The sequence below is a fragment of the Cicer arietinum genome, chromosome 5, assembly GCF_000331145.2.
Source record: "Cicer arietinum cultivar CDC Frontier isolate Library 1 chromosome 5, Cicar.CDCFrontier_v2.0, whole genome shotgun sequence".
Lineage (NCBI taxonomy): Eukaryota > Viridiplantae > Streptophyta > Magnoliopsida > Fabales > Fabaceae > Cicer > Cicer arietinum.
Window position 1 is genome coordinate 4,577,526 of NC_021164.2, and position 21,778 is coordinate 4,599,303.

Below are 21,778 nucleotides of genomic sequence, written 5' to 3' on the forward strand. Positions count from 1 at the left end.
TATATATATATATATATATTTTGTTTTGTTATTGCGTCATACTCATCAACACCAAAAGTTAAACATATACATTGTATTTCGTTTCAAATTAATTATATTAGTGAAAAGAGAAAGTGAAAATATAGATTTTCTTATTCTTGTTTGATACATTTTATTTCTTTCTTCTATTATTTTAATATTTAAAGAATAAAAGTATATTTGTTGATTGATATTCAATGATATTAATAAAAAATAATATTAAAAAATCTAATACGACAATACAATTTAACACTAAAAATGATATTTAAAGGCCTCATACTCATAAACACCAAAAATGGTATGACAATACAATAACGAAAATATTGATTATGACTTATCAATGTTGGAGTGGTTGGATACTACGAAATTTCTTATGATTATATAAAAAAAACTGTGGTGAACCTTTACTTGAATGCTTTGCCCCTTTTGCTTGTTGTTTAAATAACCAAGTAAGTATGATTTCTTGCTTTAATTTAATTTAGTTTTAATAATGTGATCCATATTTCCTTCATTCTTTTATTGGTTTTTTCATCTTGAAGGTGCAACACATATGAGGGTTATGAAATTGTCATTACATAGTTTAAATTTGTTTTTGTGTTTTTGGACTATAATACTAAATAAATATCTTTATTGTCATTGCATGTTGTTCTTTAATATATTTTTAGGTTATAATTTTTATGTATAGTTGCGTTGATAGTTTTTATTGGCTCACATTATCATTTTTCGTGTTTGTCACATATTTTTTTAATTAATTTTACTTCATGGAGTGTTTTTTTTTTTCAAACACTCATGTGTCTTACTTTCTCTTTTTCCTTCTCCATTTTTTCACTCTTGCATACTAATTACTTTTTATATATACTTTGTATTCTTTTAGGGGATTGAAGACTCTTTGTTTGCCATGGATTAATGCACCGATATATGGATTAAAACCTCTTTGTATTGTGTTCTTTTAGGGCTGAAAAGGCTCATGTTTGGTGTTTGATATTTTGAAACATTTTCAACTTTTTCCTCTTAATTATATATCAACTTCAATATAAAAATCTTGTATTTTTTAGTGGCGAAGGCACATGTGTTTCACATGTAACGAAGTTTGATTTTTAATTGCAATTTTAATAATATGACTTTTTTTAATTGCAATTTTAGTAAACCATTTAAACTACAATACTGCCAACTATTCTTTCATATTCATGCATGATTAAAATTACTACTACTGCATAAACAAAATGTAATTGATGAACTATTTTTTTTCTTTTTATAGAAGTTGATGAACTAAATTGTTACTATATTTTATGGATTATATTTATTTATTGTCATAGTTTAAGACATGATTTCAAATTGAAGACCACTCATGAGATCACTACATGACATTGGAAAATGATGAGATCCACTTATATTAATCAACATATTTTCACATAAACTAAATTAAAGGCATAAATGTAAAATAAATAATTAATACACACCTTCTAGAATTAAATATAAGTAAATAAAATTCAAAATGTTGTATGATTTTTTCATAAGCTAGAAGAAAAATTTGTATGTAATTGGTTCAAAAATTTAGAGAAAATACGTACAATTTTTTTTAATTCTTTTTGCTTTGCTTTGATTTGATTTTATTTGATTTTGTTTTATTTTATTTGGGAGGCAGTTTTATTTTATTTTATTTGGGAGGGAGTATTAAAATGTGTGAAATTTTATTTTATATATATATATAGGACTGTTGGGAGTATTATTAATTTAGAGTAGAAATTAGAATTAAATCACTAATGTTACATATTAAAAAATAAAATAACACCTACTGCATAAAAAAAAATTAGAAAATTTTACTTTATACCCCAATTTTTATATTTCTACATCCACAAATCTAATGAATTATATTTTACCCTCGTATAAATATTAAAAACTTTTATTTTCATTCAAGTTTTTCGGTATATAATTGGATAACAAATTTTTTAAAATTATTGGATTTTTTTTTCAAGCTTGCCAGTACATAATTCATACTCCAGAAAATCTTTTTCAAGTTTCTCAGTGCACAACTTGTTCCGAAAAATTTGAAAAAAGCTTCTCAGTAGTTTCGAAAAACTTTTTTTAAGTTTACTACTACCGATTGAGCTGCAGCTGAATCTTCTATCCGTCTGTCTTTGAAGACTGAAGCATACCTTTGAAGTTTGAAGCATGCCTCTGAAGCGCCTATTACAGTCTCTAAAGCTTCTATTTGAGTTGTTATAAAGCTAAAGTTCCGCTATCTCTAAAGACTGCAACTTGCTCTAAGATGTTGTGTTTGATGCGCAACATGCTCTGAAGATGCAACAAGGTGACGTTGTTCATCCAAATAATTCTAAGTCATGTAGTTTTGCACCTGCCTCTAACTACCTAAACCAAGCAACACACCATCTAACTTTGATGATCAAGTTATGTTCTAATGAAGAAAGTCAGCAGATCTTATGGAAAGTCAACACTCTATGAAGATTGAGCTGTTTCATGAATCTGATGGTCCAAGAACATATTTTGATATGTTCCCACTGCTCTTAAACAAATGTATGAAAGAATATTCAAGGAGAATTATTTTCAAGAGCTATCTGAACATTCTCGCATAAAATCATTCTAGAAGATTCATTTTGTAATTAATCAAGCTTCAATGGTCATATTTCCAAACCATATCTATCAAGATACGCTTAGAAGATTCAAAGAGAATTATTTTCAAGAGCTATCTGAACATTCTCGCAATAAATTATTCTAGAAGATTTGTTTTTCAATTAATCAAGCGTCAACGATCATATTCCCAAACCATATATATCAAAGTTTATTTTTTGTGAAGATCTTTGTTGACCTAACGAAAGGAAGATACACTCATAACTTGTTTGGGACAATATTGAAACCTTAATTCATGCTATATAAAGGGATACATTATGAAGAAGAAAACACTACACAACAACTCAAAACACCTCACAAACTCAAAATTCTCTTAGTATTTAGAATACAAGGTTTTGATTTTAGCAAAGGAACTCGTTCAACTTTATATTACTAAGTGTCATGTTTTAGTGTGAAGTTCATTGTACTCAAATCTGCTTATAAGAAGTGAAATAGAATTCAGTTTCACCCCTTTGTAACCCAACCCAGTAGTGATTATTCTGCTTCAACGACTTGTAGGTTTTGAAGTTGGAACTTGAGAAGACTTGACTTGTAGGGTTAATGTATTGTAGTGCCCCAATGATCTGTTGGTTTCAGGTTGGAAGTTGAGAAGACTGACTTGTAAGGTCAAGTGTTGTAAGTCAAGTTATGAATTATTGGATAAATCTTTATGTGTGATTGGACTAGACGTAGTTGTCACGTTGGTAGTGAACCAATATAAATCCTGGTGTTTTTCCCTCTGTCCTGATACTTTATTTTATTGTTGCCTATAATCTATTATATTTATTCTAGTATCCCAAGTCACATTTTTTAAAAGAAGATTTTAATAAAGAAAAACACAATTCAACCATTTTTCTTGTACTTTTTCACCTTCAATTAATTTATTAGAGGTGTCTCATGTAGAGATATGTGAGAAACTAGATAGAAAAACAGTGTGCACTATAAGTTGGATCGGTAGAAGGAGGTCTTTTTAAGACAATGTGTTTTAGAGAGATTTGATTATGTCGTCATGGCGTACATGTTGAATTTGGTATAGACTACTATTTTCGTAGATAAGAGCCATATATTAGTTGATGAGAAGTACCTTCTGCTATTCATAGATTTGGAAGGAACTTGCAGGTACCCCTAGGGTCCTGCTGCACTCGTCGTGCTTTATAACTACCTCTTAGTAGCATTTGTTACGAAACGAAGCAGTTAAGTGGATATATATCTCCAATGTAGATGTTATTTTATATCATTTTTTATGATTATTATTTGTTAATTCTTATTACTATTATTATTATTATTTAATGTTTAAAATTATCAATTTATTTTAATCATTTGTAACAGTGTTGAGTTTAAGAATATTTGTAAAATAGGAGACCTAGACGCTGATGTGGAGTGTGTTGTTAGGATGAATATATTGAGCTATAAATAGGGAAAACACAAAATCTCTTAGTACAGATAGATGATAGAGGCCTGAACACCTGATGATGTCACATGGAGACCATGAGAGAATCACAGAGACATCGTTTCCTTCGATTATATCATGTTATACACTAGTCACCTTTGATTGTGCAGTATAGTAGTTACATATTTTCCAGAGAGATGTTTGAGACACTTTGGCTATATTCATCATATTTCAACTCTGCCACCTCTAGTTCTTGATGGATTATTCGATGTAGATGTGGAATGGATGAGATATTTGAGCTCTTTCACATAACTGTATCATGGAATACATCTAGCTACATATCCATCAGAGTGATAGGATGGATATTTTGGATGGTTTTATAGGGTATCTCATACACTTTTAGTGGGGACAAATGGTGTATCCCATGTTTCAGAGTTTGATTTCTTGACCACCTAATTATATAATTAAAGACATAACATCGAAGTAGATAATTAAAGACATAAAATTGAAGTGATCATGGTTAATCAACTAATATTTCACCAGTTCTCTTGGGAGAAATCAAGGATGCCTTGATAGTGAAGTAGCAACGTCAATTTACAAGGAATGGGGTTTGAATTGTAAATTCACCTATTTAAAATTTCCTATTAAAAACTTAAGAAAATAACTCATGATTGATCTTGGTTGTGAGAACAGAAAATGGAGAACGTTTTGGTTCTAGAAACAGAAAAAGGAGAATGTTCTTAGTTAGTTAAAATCAACAGTTTAACTTATCTATTTAAGTTGATAATCAAAATGACTGAAAGTATATAGAAATAAGGGAAGAGATATCTCACACTGATATATCCTGGTTCGCCCAATTCGGGATACGTCCAGTCCTCACAACTGTGAGATTTTCCACTAAGTATTCAAACGGAGAACGTTCTTGGTTTTACACAGTTTTGTTTATATCAACCTTGATCTGTAACAACAATTTATTTCCACCCAGAAAGGATTCAATCAGGTCACCTATCAATTTTTAGAGAGGATTTTACAATTCACCTTTTAACCATAAAGGATTTTCCACAAACTACTCAAACTACAAACAACCCTTATAGTCTTGAGTTTACACAATAATGATTTAAAGAGATTGGTAGAATCTGAGTATGCTCAACTCGTGTTTGAGAATAGATTATTGATAAAAGAAATCAGTAGTATGATTCTGATATTTGAAGAGAGAACAAAACTGTATCTTTTACGATTGAGAAAATTTCAAGTATGTAAGTGATGGATTTTTTTTAGCACTTGAAGTTCTACTTATTCCTTGAGATTGGGGTTCCTTTTATAGGCTTCAAGGAGGTTGATGACAGTTGTTATGACCTTTGAAAAGGTGCTCATATGTCATGTGTCAGACTTGACCACATATTAAACTTTTTTAAACCATGAATGTTCTTAACTTGAACATTCTGCCTTTTTGCTTTAGTGATAATAATGTCTGATTTGTAGCTTCTAATTCTTGACTGTGATGATCCTTTGTTTATGCACACAAACATCTCAGAGATGTGCTTAACATATTCAGATTAAGACTGCTTTTTGATTCGTGCAAAACAAGTTGGAGAATGATGTTATCATTATGGGACTAATGTTAACATACTAGAGAATGATGTTATCTTTATGGAGACTATTGTTAACATGCTGGAGAATGATGTATGCATACTGGAGATTAATGGTAACATGCTAGAGAATGTTTATCAATCTGAAGATTGATGTTGCCATGTTGGAGAATGATCATTTGCCACTTTTGCTTTGAGTCGTGCATTTTAATCTTTGATCTTTTGGAGTGTTTCTTTTGCTCATATGAGAGTTGTATATTCCTTGTAGATGAACTGAAAATGCATTTGTAATTTGCAGGAGATTTCCTTGGATTAACAACTGGTTTGATCTTGCTTGATAAAAATGAAAAAACGTGGAGAACGTTCTTAGTTTTCCAGAATTTGTCAAGAACATTTTTGGTTCATTTTGTTCATTTTTTGCTTTTTCTTTAAACTAATTTTGCTTGCATTGCTTAGTACCTATCTTAGATTATTATACTCAAAAACACTTGTTAAATTAACACATTATTTATAATCATAATTAGAGTCTTTAATTTGTTTTTGTTTTTTTACATCAAAACATTAATTTAGGATTTTGCCTCAACGGATAGCACTAATAGATCTATGCAATTAGTCCTTTGGTTTCATACACGAAAAGTAGTAACTAAAATAGACTAATAACAATTGAATTTATATTAGTTTTAAAGTATTGTGGTTCATATAAAATGTTGGTTCAATATCTACCATAGAATATGTGTCCCTGCAATCTCAAATATACCAAATGTGTCGGTGCAATCTCAACCATACAAAATGTGTCGGTGCATTCTCAACCATACAAAATCAATCTTCATCTAATGATGTGATATCTATGGGTTCTTTCAGTAGATCGTGTGTAACACATGTCTTATACCCTAGTAAATACCCCGACCAGTACGAAATTTCTTCCAACTCGATGCAATGTCTGGCATTGGAAATTCATCGTTAATATTGTGTCAATTCACAAGCACAAGCTAACTAGTATGTTCTTCTAAGAGAGAAACCACATATGGATTTATCAATATCTACCGAATCAAAATTTTCATATTCTTCAACAATGCGTCTTTGATTTTATCTTAATACAAATGTATTCAATTTATGATAAAATGGATTGTTGTGTTTATGCTCTTGATCATAGAAGCTTTTCTAAAATGAGCCCCTAATTTTTTTAAGATGCAACATTATCATGTTGTTCATAGCCTCCCAACATTTACAAATGTCACTCATGTTGTGTTCCAACATTATCTTCATTTTATAATGAGCAGAGTCAATCATATCATGAAAGGTAAATTTTCACCATTAAGCAACTCAACAATGAACTAAAATTACAAATTTGAATTTTTATAGTGACGTGACATACTTGTTAGTCGTCATGTTCCTGAAATGCATCACCTGATTAATCCAAGCTTCAACAAACTTTTGTCTGTGAGGATTCAATCAGATGTCTTTTCACATATTCATTACTAACTCTTGTCTATCATTGAAGACATATTGTTTGCATTTTGCTCTATCATTTTGGTTGATATGAAACCGACAAAGTAAATTAACAACATATAAAAATACAATATCAACTATTTTCATCAAAGCAAGATCTGTGTCGGTCACAATTACATGAAAAAATTTATTTTATGTAACAAACAATTCTCTTAACCTCTCTAATGCCCAACAAAAGTTTTTCAACACACTCATATTCCAAATAAATAAATTCAACTACAAATGTCATCTTTGTTGATGTCATACCAATAACTTCAAGTAATGTCATTACGTATTTATTGATTTTGTAAGTGTTGTCCATAATCAACACAATAGGAAACAAGTTCAACAACTTCACTAGATCTGGATGGACCCAAAACATATCCCTCATAACATTTGAGTCTTCTCACTTTCTATTCCAACACACATATTTTATATCTTCAATTAACTTGAATAAATGTTGCATTTTTGTCTTGTGAACTATGTTTATATATTTTGTAAGATTTTAGTAACATTTTTCTTATCCCAATCTTGCAATGAGTTATATGTGTCTCAGTGCAACATTATATTTTGTTACGTTATGACATGTTTTTTTCTCTTGTCCATCAAAACGTCCAACAAATGCATGTCCCGCCAAAATATCAAGTAATTCACAGTTGTGAACTGCACAAATTACTTTAACTGTCCATCATAAACCATCTTTTAATGTTTTTATTTAAGCTTGAAAGGAGAACCGCACTTTTTTTTGAACTTCAAGTTGAACTATCAACACGTTTGTTTTGTCTCCTTTGTTACAATCTAATATTAAAAACAATGTAAACAAATTAAATAACTTAAAAATAACTTTTTTTTAAAAAAAAAAAAAAATTGGTGCTTAACTAGAAAAATATTTCTCAAGTTTGTTAGTACAGAAGAGTATACCATAAAACTTCTGAAATATTTTATGTTACAGCTCTATAACAAAAAACTTATAAAAAGTTTTATGATAGTTTTGGGAAACTTTATAAGTAAGATTTAGTAAAGTTACATAAGTTTTATGAAATATTTTATGTTACAGCTCTATAACAGAACATAGTTTAACTTTTTCAAAAACTTTTGGAAAACTTTTGCGTATTAAAAATATTGTAGGGGTAGGAGTATAATAAATATTGTAGGGGTAGGAGTATAATAGTAAGGGTGCAATGTAAAATTTTCTAAAATTTAGAGTGAAATAAGTTTTCTGTCCATATAAATCTATTATATTTGGTTTTTAATTCTTATAAAAAAATTCTTCAAACAATGATCTCTCAAATAATTTTCGTTATAATTAATATGTGCAATTCTGAATTTTTGAATGACTTTTTCATACATATTTAAACCAATATAAGTATCTCTCTCACAAAAATTTAAAATTTTTTAACAAGGAATAAATTAAATATAATTTTTTTTTTTAAGTATTTTAACGCTTAGCAAAAATTTATCTTTTGTTAAAAAAAATATAATTTGTTGTAAGAAAGATTTTTATAATGTTATAAGTATGTCTGAAAAAATCATTCAAAAGTAATATTTATTTTGAAACAAAGGGAGTATAGTATTAATAAGTGTTGAATAAAGTATTTTTTAAAATAATTGTTTGGAAATGAAGTCAAACAGTATACACAATAATTTGTTTTAAATTAATTATTAATGAAAAAAATAAGTATTAAATTCATATAAAATATTGAAAAATATAGACTTTTCTTGTTCTTATTTAATGCATTTTATTTATTTCTTTTCTTTTATCATTTAAAGAATAAAACTATATATTTTAGGCTTAATTGCATTTTGTGTCCCCTATTTTAGATGAATCGCAAAAGTAGTTCACTTATTTTGTTTCTCTCCAGTTTTGGTCCCCAAACAGAATTTTGGTCCAAAACTTAATGAAGTTTAATTTTTTTAAGCCGCACCACACCATTTATGCTCATAGATTTCAGTTATAATTGTTGCACCACGAGATTTTGAGGCATGATGTGACTTAAATAAACGCAAAAAAAATGAAACTTAATCAAATTTTGGACCAAAATTCTGTTTGGAAGACTAAAACTAGAAAGAAACAAAATTGAGGGACTACTTTTGCGATTCAGTTAAAATAGGGGACCAAAACTGCAATTAAGTCTATATTTTAATTAATGGTATTAAATGACATCAATACAAAATCTAATGCTAAAATTATGTGTTATAATGAGTTGTTCCTTCAACAGGTGAAAAAAAGTTACAGTGCATTGTTTCTTTATGTTTTATATAGACGATGTTTAATAGACTATGAACAAAAGGGTGAGATTTACTAACATAGTGTGACACAAGTGGTAGATGTTCAAGTTCATTTAGCATTCGATCGAGGGTTCGATCTTTAGCTAGTGCAAGTGAAAAATCATATATTGAGAGAAATCAATCCCTTAATTAGATATCAATTTGAAAAGCATTGATTAGATCTTTTGTCTATAACAACACTAAAATATTGATTATGGACTATTTTCTAAACTTGAAATTGTTTTATGGCATGTGTAACACGTTTCATGGAGATTGATCCTTTAGAGAGATAAATCTTTTATCTCTCAATTTAATGGTCTTTGCGGTTGTTGTACCATATAAGAGTTAAAAATTATTGTTGTTGAAGTTGTCACTACTAGTAATCAGCTATTTAATCGTGGATTTTCTTGCGGATTGAAGCTAAATTTCCACTTAAAACTCGTTACCTTCGTGATAATTCTTTTTTGGGAATAATCAGTAGGAAATTTTTAGTAAAGTTAAGGCATTTTCTTACGACTTTTCATGCAGAAACTTTCAAGAGTTCTATTCCTACAATTGTGTTCTAAGCCTAATTCCGAAAGTAATTCTACATGAAATTTTGTATGAAAATTGTTTTTGCAAGTAATTCTATAGGAAAGTCTGCATCAAAAAATTTCAAAGAAAAATCAGTAGGAAACTTTTGGATCATATATTTCAACTAAAAATATATGCAAAACATTATTATAAGTACATTTTTGAAGTATTTTATATTCGTCTTTAATTACAATACTCATAAACAAATTTTATATCATGTTCACAAATCATAACTAAGTATTAATTAATGCATGATCCAAAAAAAATTAAGTATAATCAAGTAAATGATACAACCAAATTACCAATATAAAACTGTTAAATATAATCACTACCAATGTCATCATCACCACTATCTTCATCAGTTTCATTGTTGGGTTGTGGTGATGAACTTGAACGACAAAATATCCAATAAATAATAAATATTGCATATGAAAAATTAAACTTTGTTGGCTTCGACCATCTCTTTATATTAAATATCCAAAGTTTGGTTATTGCTTAACTTATAAGTCTGTCAATGTCTTATACTTCATTCCTCTGAATTTTAATTACTTTTATCTTTATGCCATTTTGTCATCTTATGCAAAATTATAATTTCTTATTTCTATATATCAATCTTTTATAGTTTAGATTAACTTACTGATATATCTTACCCTTATCTGTATCAGAATCAAAAAATAATGAAAATGGTCTCAATGGAAATGTAGCGGTCGTGGTTTTAAATTGCGTCATGCACCAGTAGTTGTCACAATATCAAAGATCACAATGTATCACCACCACAATTTAAAATTGTGACAGAGACACTTAGAGTGGCGTACTATTAGGTTCTTTGATAGAACTCAATAGCGAAAGAGAAATATTCTACTTAACTTTGGTGAGTACTATGCCATTGGAGCTGCTCTTGGGCTTGTTTTCGAGTGGACGTAGGTTAGAGCTAATATTGTTGCTTTGTATTTGTAATTGGGTAAAGTTGAATGATTGAGATCATGAGTGCCTATTGTTTAAATAAAGACTCACTAAATCTATATATGTAGTACCGACACTTTAAATTGAAGGTGTGTTTAATGTCTGACATATTGTCAGTTACAGACACTGACACTTCAAATTGAAGGTATGTTTAATGTCTGACAGGTGTCAGTTACAAATACTGACACAACACCGACACATATAATTACATTTTATTATTTTATTTTTTCAAATTATTATTGAAGTCGAGGTGACAGTGTTAGTGAAACTAATATAAGCACTTGTGAAATTATTTAGGATAGCTTATAGGATTAGCTTAATGACATGTCCTTGTTTTTAATATATTTTTATAAGTTCTCTAAGATAACTTATGAAATCAGCTTATATGAAAATAGTTTGACTTTATTTTATTTTTTTGTTACGGAATTAACTTATACACGAGAACTTAAATGATAAACGCTTATGTTATAAGCGCTTAATATAAGTGTTTATCTGAATAGCACTTTCTTATAACTAGGATGAGTATGTTTTTTTTAAGAATATTAATAAGTAGTAATATTGTAAAATGATGTGATTTATTTTCTTATATTGCAGGTTCAGATATTAGAAAAAGTAAATTATACAAAGGTAAATATGTTATAGCAATTTATTTACTGTTTTCAAAACTCAGAAGTTGGACGTTGGTTTTCTGACTATTGTGTCATCACTTACATACGACATGGATCAGTTAGCTAAAAAACAAAATTTAATTAATGAAATATGATTGATTATATGAAAATAGTTCAATGCTTGATTACTCTTAGGTGGCTTAATATAGTGGCCACACAAAGAAAAAATCAAATGAGTAACTATTTGTTATTAGATTTACTTGTCAAAATTTACTTGTTTCATTCTCACACAAAAAGACTCTCCCCTTCATACATGGCTTTTGGCTTTTGAACTCTTTTGGCACTACAATATTGACCATATTGGTACTAAAATATGATGGAAGTATTCATAAAATTTTAAAAATGGAAAACTTAATAAGAAAATTGTGATATTACGAAAAACCGAAACATGTTTCTACCAATATTTTTTTGGTACAATAGAGGACCAAAGGTCCAAAGAAGTATAAATTAATAAAACTAAGCAAGGTACTTTTAATAGTATATATAATATATTTAAAGCATATCATATTTTAATTTTTTTTACAATGCTAACATTAATTTTTTCTAGACCATCATTTACGTATTTAACTGAATGAATGAATTGATCTCATGTATTTATGTTGCTTCAATGACAAAAAAAAACTAAAATATTTAAACTATTATACCATTATTGTGTGCCATTATACAATATTTTTTATAATATAATTTTAAGATGAGCTCTTTAATATTATACAACTGAATCATCCACTTTAATTCATTTCAGTCATGCAGTTGAACCAATGATTTAGTGGTTCAACCAGGGACTATGTGATTATGTCAATGACAGAACTAGTTTTTAAAAACATGACTATAATTAGTATATTACCTTAGTTATCTAATTTTAACAGTTTAATGCATGCATCATTATTTCAAGATGTGATCTATCGACCATTGACTGAACATTTAATATAGGGAACGCTTGGATTTTAAAAAATATTTTATTTTTATTATAAAAATAACAATTTCTTCTCTATTTATAAATTAGTATAGGACATAGTTAATACACCCGTTTCCAACTCATTTTTTCACAAAAACTGAGAAAGTTTAATAATTAAAAGTAACATAAGCAAAATATTTTTTTTCAATACCTAGCAAGAATTGGTGAATAGACAACCCATTTGAGGAAAAATTACCAATTATTTAAATACACAACACACTTCATTTCTCATGTTTGAGTTAAAAATGTCAATGTTAGAATTTTACATATACAACCCAAATAGAATTGAAGAGATGACAGAAATCAAACAGTTGCAATTAATTTTCCTCACATTTCAACTTTTAGATTTTGAAATGCTCCATTAAGAGACTACTCTAACACTAATGCCAAGGTAAACAAAAAGCTATGTTCGAACTAGCCCTTGATCATTACAAAATAAAATAAAAAAATAGCCATATTTGTCACTAAGAAACAATACTAAAAAAGAGACTTTGAAACAAAAACAATAAAAAGCAAAGTATATTCTTGCAAGCATATAATTAGACCCCCGAGCAATTCAAGCAGCTTCTTCACCTGAGACTCAATTTCAGCAACTTGCTCCTCCAGTGTATAATCGCAATGTAGTATGTGGAATAGACATTCATATCTTATCTTATAAATTAAAGATGATGATATTGCATCCACACAATAACCAGCCATTAATTTCCATGCAATGGGAACAGCAAGGAGATAGATACATACACCAACTATAGAATATATTCCCCATGTTTAATCCAAAAATTAAGCCTAACCCATCCACAATTTCAACACTTTATCCTTACCGCCAGAGGCTACCTTCTCTCCATCTGGACTCCAATCAACAGAAAATACCTTCACAGCAAAAAAAATAAACTTAGGTGAGCCACTACAGTGGAAAATTTTATTTTTTAAAAATAACTCAAGTATTTGGCATCTAAACAGACATACTTCATCAGCATGGCCCGGAAGGTCTTGCTTCAACTTACGAGTCCGAATATCCCAAACCTTGAAAACCAAACACAATGTAAGGTCAAAGTTATTGTTTTGTCAATGAAATTTGGTACAAACTAAACCCAAAAAAATATTAACCAAAAGGAAAATTATTGTCACCTTAAGTGTAGAATCTTTGCTGCCACTCAAAAGAAGTCTACTGTCTGCAGACCAGCTGTACAGAGTAAAATATATTAGTTAAATGTAGTTTTAAATGAAATATCTTTGGCTAGCAGTTTGAAGTAAGATAGAATCACTCATGTTTTATACCTGATCTGGTAAACAGGCCCAACATGGCCACGAAAGGCGGTGACAAATTTCCCTGTAGTGCCGTTCCATAACTTCACAGATTTATCAAAAGACGCACTCGCTATCCATTGTCCATCAGGCGAAAAATAGACATGGTTCACAAGCTGTCAAACATGATTTACTTGTATCATTAAGCCTAAAAGATGAAATGTGCATAATTCATGTATAAACGGAATTATAACTTGATGAATTGCGATTTAATCGGCTTGACAACAAATTGAACAAACAAAATCAATTTCAACTAGAGTAGACACAATAACAAATAATAAGAGATAGACATATGCAAGTAATTATAATTATACACTAATTTGGATCAAACAAGCTTCTACAACCTTCAGTGACTCAAGCAGTGTGGGCTTTGGATCTCAGACTGCTCACAAAAAGGATGTCAATAGGTGTACAAGAACTTCTTATTAAACCATTTTATGTGTATCAAGAGCTACTACATCCAGTAATTCTTCGAAATCCTAATTTTCTACTAAATAATACAAAGTCACATTGCAATATGAAGAAAGAACAATTTTGGTTTGTTCTCATTGGCATATTTTAAAATTGTAGAAAAACAAAATACCTGTTGATGACCGGTCATGCGAGTTTTGGGGTGCTTGTTGATGAAGGGTTCCCAAAGGAACATTGTGAAATCATCAGATCCAGAGACCAATCTTTCAGGGGCATTACCTCTCATTGTTTTGTACCTTTCAAGAGCAACCTACATACATCAGCAGCATAAACTATTATTAGTAAAAGAGAAATAATATATTTAATGGATTGAATGTGATAACAACTCAAAGAATAACTACAAACAATATAATCAATTGATTGTAACTTGGAAGTTAAAACTACTCAAATAATGACTATGGTTCAAAGGGCTAAATTTACTATTAAACAAACTAATAGTTACCTTCTTCATTTCCTCTGGAGATGAATAATGTTTTCTGGTATGATCAAAAGCTCCCGTCCGAAGAACATACTCAGTGCTCAATGCTAAAGAATTAACCCAATGCCCATGTCCCTAAAATAAATATCAAAAGAGAAAATAATAAAATGATGCCATCACTAACCAAATAGTTATTTTGAATATATAAAATAAAATATAAGCAAAGTATGTGGTACAAAAAATAAGTATTAAAAAACTCATTGTTAGAATAATTCTTTTCATGTTTTGTGATTAACTTTCTTTTAAATAAAAAAAAATTGAGACAGAAAATGTTACAAGGAGAATGAAAGATAAGGAATCCTCCTAAACAAAAAATAACTAAAAAGAAATAGAAACTCAGTGGAACAAAGCTGCCCCCAATCCACTAACATTGGTGAAAATAAAATTCCAACATTTTTTCCAAGATAACCTCATCAAAATTTGTTAAAAAGAAAGAAAAAAAATTCCATAATTGATTTATTTATTAAAATGATATTGATAAGTAAAAGTTCCTTCCTTCTTATTAGGCAGCATGTTGAACATAAAACCCAAAGTATTAGTAATTTATTTTGATCCTATGGTTGAACGTAAAATATTCACACTTTCAACTTCTCATGTACAAATGATCATTAAAAGAGTTTGATCATCATTCATGAAAATTTACTTTTTAAATGATGTATCTACACATTGGATGATGGTATACAAAGTTTAACTTACACTCCAACAATAAATCAAAATTAAACACCTAGTAATATCCTTGAGGATTTAAATAGTAAAATTCCAATTGGCAGCTAGACTGGTACACATGAAAGATAATGATAGGCCAAGAAAACATGTGTATAGGAGAAGTGATAATAAAATAATACTGGGAAAGAGAGGTTAGAGGCAGTTATAGAGGGAAAGGAAGTTAAGGGCGAATTGTAACTGCAGGGACAGATGGAAAAGGGCTGTTAGGGTAGAGAGGAGGGGGGTACATAAGAGGGGAGGTTGGAGGAAAATAAAGGCAGACAAAAGTTGTGTGTTCTATTAGATAACATAAAAATAACTTAACTGAAGAAAAAGTTGGCACCGAGTAGGAACAGGATATATGTACAATAACTAATCAAACTTTAAAAAGCATCTAAAAAGTTCTCTGTAAAGGGATGAGGCCCACCTTCAGTTCCCGAATTAGCTTCCCTTGTGTGGTTTCCCAAACTTTGATTGTACAATCCTGGGACCTATAACAAAACAACATAGTCAGGAGCTAAGCAGTAATACAAAATAGAGTGATAATAAGCCGTTATTTTATTATCAAAAAAGGAAAATCCCTGCAGCATAACATCAGTTAACATCAGGATTAGTTGAATTTAAAGTCTAAAAGTAAGATCTCTGAACTAAGATAAACAAGAGTTAAAATCATTAAATGGAAATTTAAACAAAAATGAGTTTTTACATCCCACATGCAGGAAAAATTCTCCTAAAGATCAAAGTATACTAGATATGTTGAGAAAACATACTCTAAAACCTCAATGGATGAATAAAAAAAGTCTCTTGCAAACTTGAATAAGAAGCATCTTTCTAGGCAAAAAACTTGATCTAGCAGCAAAACTACTGTACTAATATATCCCAATTTGTGCAATATAAAAAATTGAGCATGGAGAAAAACTCAGACTAAAATCTTTAGAGAAATTGGAAGGGAGGAGGAGAATACCCTGTATAAATCACACCATCTCCACCCCATTTTACACATGTTACTGAAAGTGTGTGGCCACTGAGTACCATACATTTCTTTAAAGAAACATCCCATATACGAGCATCCCCATCTTTGCTTGCACTTACAAATCGACGGCAAGGAGCATTCAGGTGTAGAGGTTCCCAAGAGATACCAGTAATCCATTTCTTGTGGCCCTACATTTAGTATATTTCAAATTTTATTGTCCAAGTAACAATATGATAATACAAAATTCTTCAAACATCGGTTATCAAAAATAAATACACTGATTCTGAACCAAAGTAGTTGTTTCAAATATGTGCGTACCCCAAAAGTTCATCTACAATATCTCCAATAACATGTGTATTTTCTCATGAAAGCCTGAATTAATAAAGCATGATATTCTTATATTTTATTTACTCAATTTTGGATTGGGGGAGGGAGGACAAGCAAAGTAAATTCAGCATCAATAAGAGTTGTGTACTTATTCTAACAAAAATAAGAGTCACCCCTGCAACCAATGTTGCCCACTTTTTTTTCCAATCATTAACTTCCACAAGCGATCCTTCAGAGGTTGGAGTTTCAAGTTCCTATTGTTTTTTAAAATCTTTGTTTGATTCTTTGAATGCGGAAACAGTAGTAGAATGAATAATACATTTTGATCTGTCTTCAATTTTTAAAGTCACACTCTTTTGTTTTCAACTTAGTAATTTAAACCAATCCATTCTTTATTATCTATCATTATGACCAGTTTGACCTTGGTCAGCCCGTGTCGTTAACGAATACCTGACTGGTTTCATGGTCAGTCCAGTTTTAAAAACATTGCTTGGTTGGTTGGTATTGGCAATGCCACCCACTCATTTTGATTTTTGAGTTCAAGTAAATACCCAAATTGGTCCTAGAAATTCTAGGACAGTATCAATATAGTCCCTAACATTATTGATATTCCAAAATAATCTCTGTATAGCAAAATTTTAATCAAATTCGTCCCTCCATTGATATTTGGAGTAGACTGCTGTTAGAATATTAGAAAAATATCTATTATATTATATTAGAGTATCTTTTGTTATTTCCTAGGATCAATTTATAATCATAGAGATATCTTAGAATATCTCTCATTATTATTATGATTTATTCCTGATTTAGGATTGAGTCTATGTTTCTCTATAAATAGAGATTAATATTGAGTATTTTGTAATCAAGTTAGTATAAAGCTATTATCAATAATATTCAAACCCTTATTATTTTATCTCCTTCTTTTCTCTAAAATCCCACAACTTCAACAACTGCAATGACAATAAGTTGATAACATTGAGAATTAATTTGAAACTAAGTGAGGAATTTGATTAACATTTTGAAATTTCAGGGATCATTTTAGAATATTGATAATGTGGAGGACTAGATTAATACAACCCTACAATTTCAAGGATCAAATTTAGTATTTATCCAATTGAGTTCCCAGAAGTGGCCAACACCACAACATGATAAAATCAGAACCATGCCATCATCGACTATTCTGACAATATATACCTTTAGCCTTGGTCCAAGACTAAAGGTATATATATCCCTTATTTGGCTACCAATGCACTTTAAAGGAGGAGAAGAAGAAGAAGACATCTTCACAATACACATTGGAATTCAAGGTTAAAAACTTACATTTAGAGGATTGCCTAATTGCTTTCCAGTTTGTGGGTCCCAACACAGAAGTTCCCCTGACTTGCTCCCACTCACAAGATACTTGCCATCTGGTGACCATTCAATACAAAGGACCCAGTTCTTGTGTCCTGCATAAAATGTAAACAACTACATCTGTGGCGTATTCGCATTATAGATACAAAAGAGTGCATGTTAACAAAAAATTAAGTATCAACTGGTATTAGAAGGAAAGAATGAAGATTCTCTCTTCCTTCCCCCCTTCCTTGTAGCATACTCCTGTTAATAGGAGTCTCCAAAAACAGAGTTAAACTACACAATCTATCAAGAAGTTCTTTCCAACAATGCAATCACCAGGACAGTCCAACAATTCAAATTGGTTGCTTTTGTTATTCAGAGAGAAAAATGTCTAAATATTAATTGATTGTGTCTTGCTTTAATTAAAATGAATATGTTATTTTTCGCAAACACAGAAATGGCTCATCATCTTTAAATGTCAAACCTGTGCATGTGAACATTGGTGTCTGAGTGCCAAGGTCCCAAAATCGAACAGTGGTATCCCCAGAACCACTAGCCAACTGTCGCCCATCAGGACTAAAGGAAACGGACAATACAGCTTCACCGTGACCTACAAATAATCTCAACAACATGAGTTCCAAGTAATATAACAATAATATTAATGCACTATGAAGCTAAAATCTTCAAGAGTCAAACCAGATTTCCGTTTTACATGGTTTATTTAGCACGCAAAAAATCAAGTCTTTTTAGGATAAAAAAGTCTGCATACAACATTATGCCATTATATGTATGGAAGAATAAAATTCATCAAATCTTTCATACCAGAAATTGTTGCTGAACAACGACTCACAGGACGAATCCGAAAAACAGCTTGAGGTTGACAAACTATAGGCAATGCCTTCTCCACCGAGACTGAAATAATGTTAAATTAACATTATAAAGGAAAAGAGAGAAACATTAGTAAAAATCAAACAAGTAAACAAATTTAAAAATGACAATTTTGTTTGAAACCAAACATGACTAACCTTTGTGTTTCTGCAAGTATGTTTCAAGTGGTACAAGAAGCTCCTCATCTGATATGTAAAAAGCATATGGTAATTTCTCCTCCTAAATTGAGAATATAGAAAGGATACTCAACGGATGATAATATAATCTATCCCATAATATAAAGAGAACTCCAACAGTTTTGATCGAACTTTTTTCTATATAGATATTGAAACTAAAATTTAGATAATTTCACAAATAACAAGGATACTATACATCTGAAACAAGTATATTAAATTAAATTAAAATGAAGATTACATGTACTTCGGTTTTCACATTTATATATGGATAAACTCATTCAAAAGGTGCAGAATTGATTTGGACATGTTTGCATGTGGTCCCAAAGAATTAAATGTGATTCCAAAGTTGATTCTAAATTGAAGTAAAATTTGAAGCTTTTGCCTCTGCGACTAATTTTTAGTCTAAAAAATTTCTGTTCAACTCACTTTTACCTAAATGTATCTAAATATAATTTACTCTACATACAACTCACTTTTAGTCAGAATCACTTTAGCAAAACTAATTCATTTAAAATCAACTTTTGACACCACAAACAAACAATAGAAAAAAAAGCAGACATCCAGACAACCTATGCTAGTATTTATGATGATGATCATCATATATGAAAAGTGAGGCGAGCCATTTGAAACAACTCAACCTTTTGAGCAGCTTGAGTTGGAGGTATTTGTGGCAAACCCATCCCTAATATTTAAGTAACTAAATACTGAAAACTTGATATATTGCTATAAAGATGAAAAAACTTGGTTGACACTATCAATGTTGAACCATCTATCTATGCTACCAATTAACAACTACAATTGCAATACTATTAACAAACCTACCAATCAAATAACTCCAAACTAATAAGAATTTCATAATCATGTAAAATAAAATAAAATAAAATAAAATAAAGAGAATAGAAAAAGGGAAGGTTAAATTACATTGTGTAGAAGCATATTAACAATCTGTTGAAGCTGTTGTGGACCAATATTCTGAGGAAGGTACATAGGAGCGCCAAGAGGAGCTCCATCTGGATCAGTCAAAAGGCACATCACGTTGTTGATTATCTCCCGCTTCTCCATTACTGCTGTGCTCACACTCTCAACCTCCATTTCAGATTCTCTGGTAATTTCTTTTCGTTGAAAAGGAATTAGGGTTTTATTGTTTATAAACCCTATTTCAATCTATCCTTGCGTTTCAAGGCTCTGTCTGTTGTTATGCAGTCGTTTAAACTCGGTTCGAACCTATGTTGTCTCAGATAGCGATATCGGCGATAACGGGATAATTAATTTCTTATGGTTTGACTTGAGTTGTTTAAGTGAGAAAGTAAACCTTAGTCTATATAGAGAATAGAGGTTGAATTGGGGTTAATTAGTACCCTAAGGGTATAAATTTTGACTTAGTGAAATTTACTTGATTAAAGATATAAAAAAGTATAACGTTTAATTGTAGTTTTAATCCCTCTATTGTTATTAATTCACGAAATTGGTTTCTCTATTTTAAAAATCGATAATATTTTGTCTTCTTTCAAATTTTTGAACTAAAAAACGACGACATATTTTTAATGACATGATGTATAATTTTATGATATAGAACCATGTAGATGTATTAATTATTCATATGTTATTAATTAAATTAAAAATAAAAAGTTGATTTAGTTTAAATTTAAATTTTGACGCTGTTTTATTTCAATTTTATGAGTGTTTATTATTCTACATCATCGTATTATATGTCATATTATTTAAACTATCTCACATTATAATTTTTTAGTTATTAAATCAAAGGAATGAACCAGAACTGTCGACTTTTAAAATAAAAAAACTAATTTCGTGAATCAATAAAATAAGAGGACTAAAACTGCATTTAAAGCAAAATAAAATTATTTAGAACTTTGTTGATGGAATGTGTGATGAGTTTGAGTAGCATAGTTTTTCTTGCTTTAAGGAAGCGTTGCAAGGTAATAGGTTGTCATAAATGTTTGTATATTTCATGAATTATGTGTACTTGATGTGCGAATGTTTATACATTACATGAATTGTGTGTACTTGATGTGTGAAGAATGACTATGCATGATTGATATGTTGTTAGATTATTGATGTTAAATATGAAAAGTATGCTTTGTAAAATGGTGGGGAGAATTATTAATGTTTAGTGAATTTTTTTTTAAAAGATGAATCTTTTAAGAATTGCATTAACATAATAATTAGAATATAACACGCGTGGGTGTCATTTTTTCAATAAGTTTTCAATGTGAATTTTTAAAAACATTGAAGGTGATATGCCACATTGAAGACATTGAAGGTGAGTTTTCAATGTGAACTTTTGAGAAAAAAAAAAGATTTTGTATGCTATGTTAAGTGTCTAATTTTTATTTAAATTTTAAATAACAATTTCTTTTATTAGAGGTCTTATACTACATGTTTGCATTCTTTTTGGATAGATATTATGATGATCAAATTTAAAATACTATTTTTTAGGAAGAAAAAAAAAACAATAATTCTAGGAATGATAAAGTTTGACTACTTAATTTTGATTATTTTTGTTGTCAAACAAAACTATACTATTTTATCATTCATTGGAGAAATAGAATATATGTCCGA

At 29.8% G+C, this 21,778-nt stretch overlaps 1 protein-coding gene across 1 annotated transcript; it reads right to left on the reverse strand.

The window, feature by feature from the left end:
* Nucleotides 1-12,720: 12,720 nt before the first annotated feature.
* Nucleotides 12,721-20,489, reverse strand: LOC101498735 (notchless protein homolog). Its single transcript, XM_004516466.3, has 13 exons — nt 20,120-20,489; nt 19,160-19,241; nt 18,957-19,046; nt 18,619-18,744; nt 18,120-18,247; nt 16,464-16,660; nt 15,927-15,990; nt 14,759-14,869; nt 14,429-14,566; nt 13,819-13,961; nt 13,669-13,723; nt 13,507-13,563; nt 12,721-13,410 (listed from the first exon to the last, which is right to left on the reverse strand). The coding sequence occupies exons 1-13, from the start codon at nt 20,288-20,290 to the stop codon at nt 13,327-13,329; spliced, it is 1,446 nt and encodes a 481-aa protein (XP_004516523.1). The 5' UTR covers nt 20,291-20,489; the 3' UTR covers nt 12,721-13,326.
* Between the last annotated feature and the right edge of the window lie 1,289 nt (nt 20,490-21,778).

Coding starts and splice junctions, on each gene's coding strand:
- LOC101498735 (XM_004516466.3), bottom strand. CDS start 20,290: ATGGAGGTTGAGAGTGTGAGCACAGCAGTAATGGAGAAGCGGGAGATA. Junction 13,724..13,818: donor GGGCCTGTTTACCAGATCAG/GTATAAAACATG, acceptor TACTCTGTACAG/CTGGTCTGCAGACAGTAGAC. Junction 13,564..13,668: donor GCAAAGATTCTACACTTAAG/GTGACAATAATT, acceptor TTGGTTTTCAAG/GTTTGGGATATTCGGACTCG.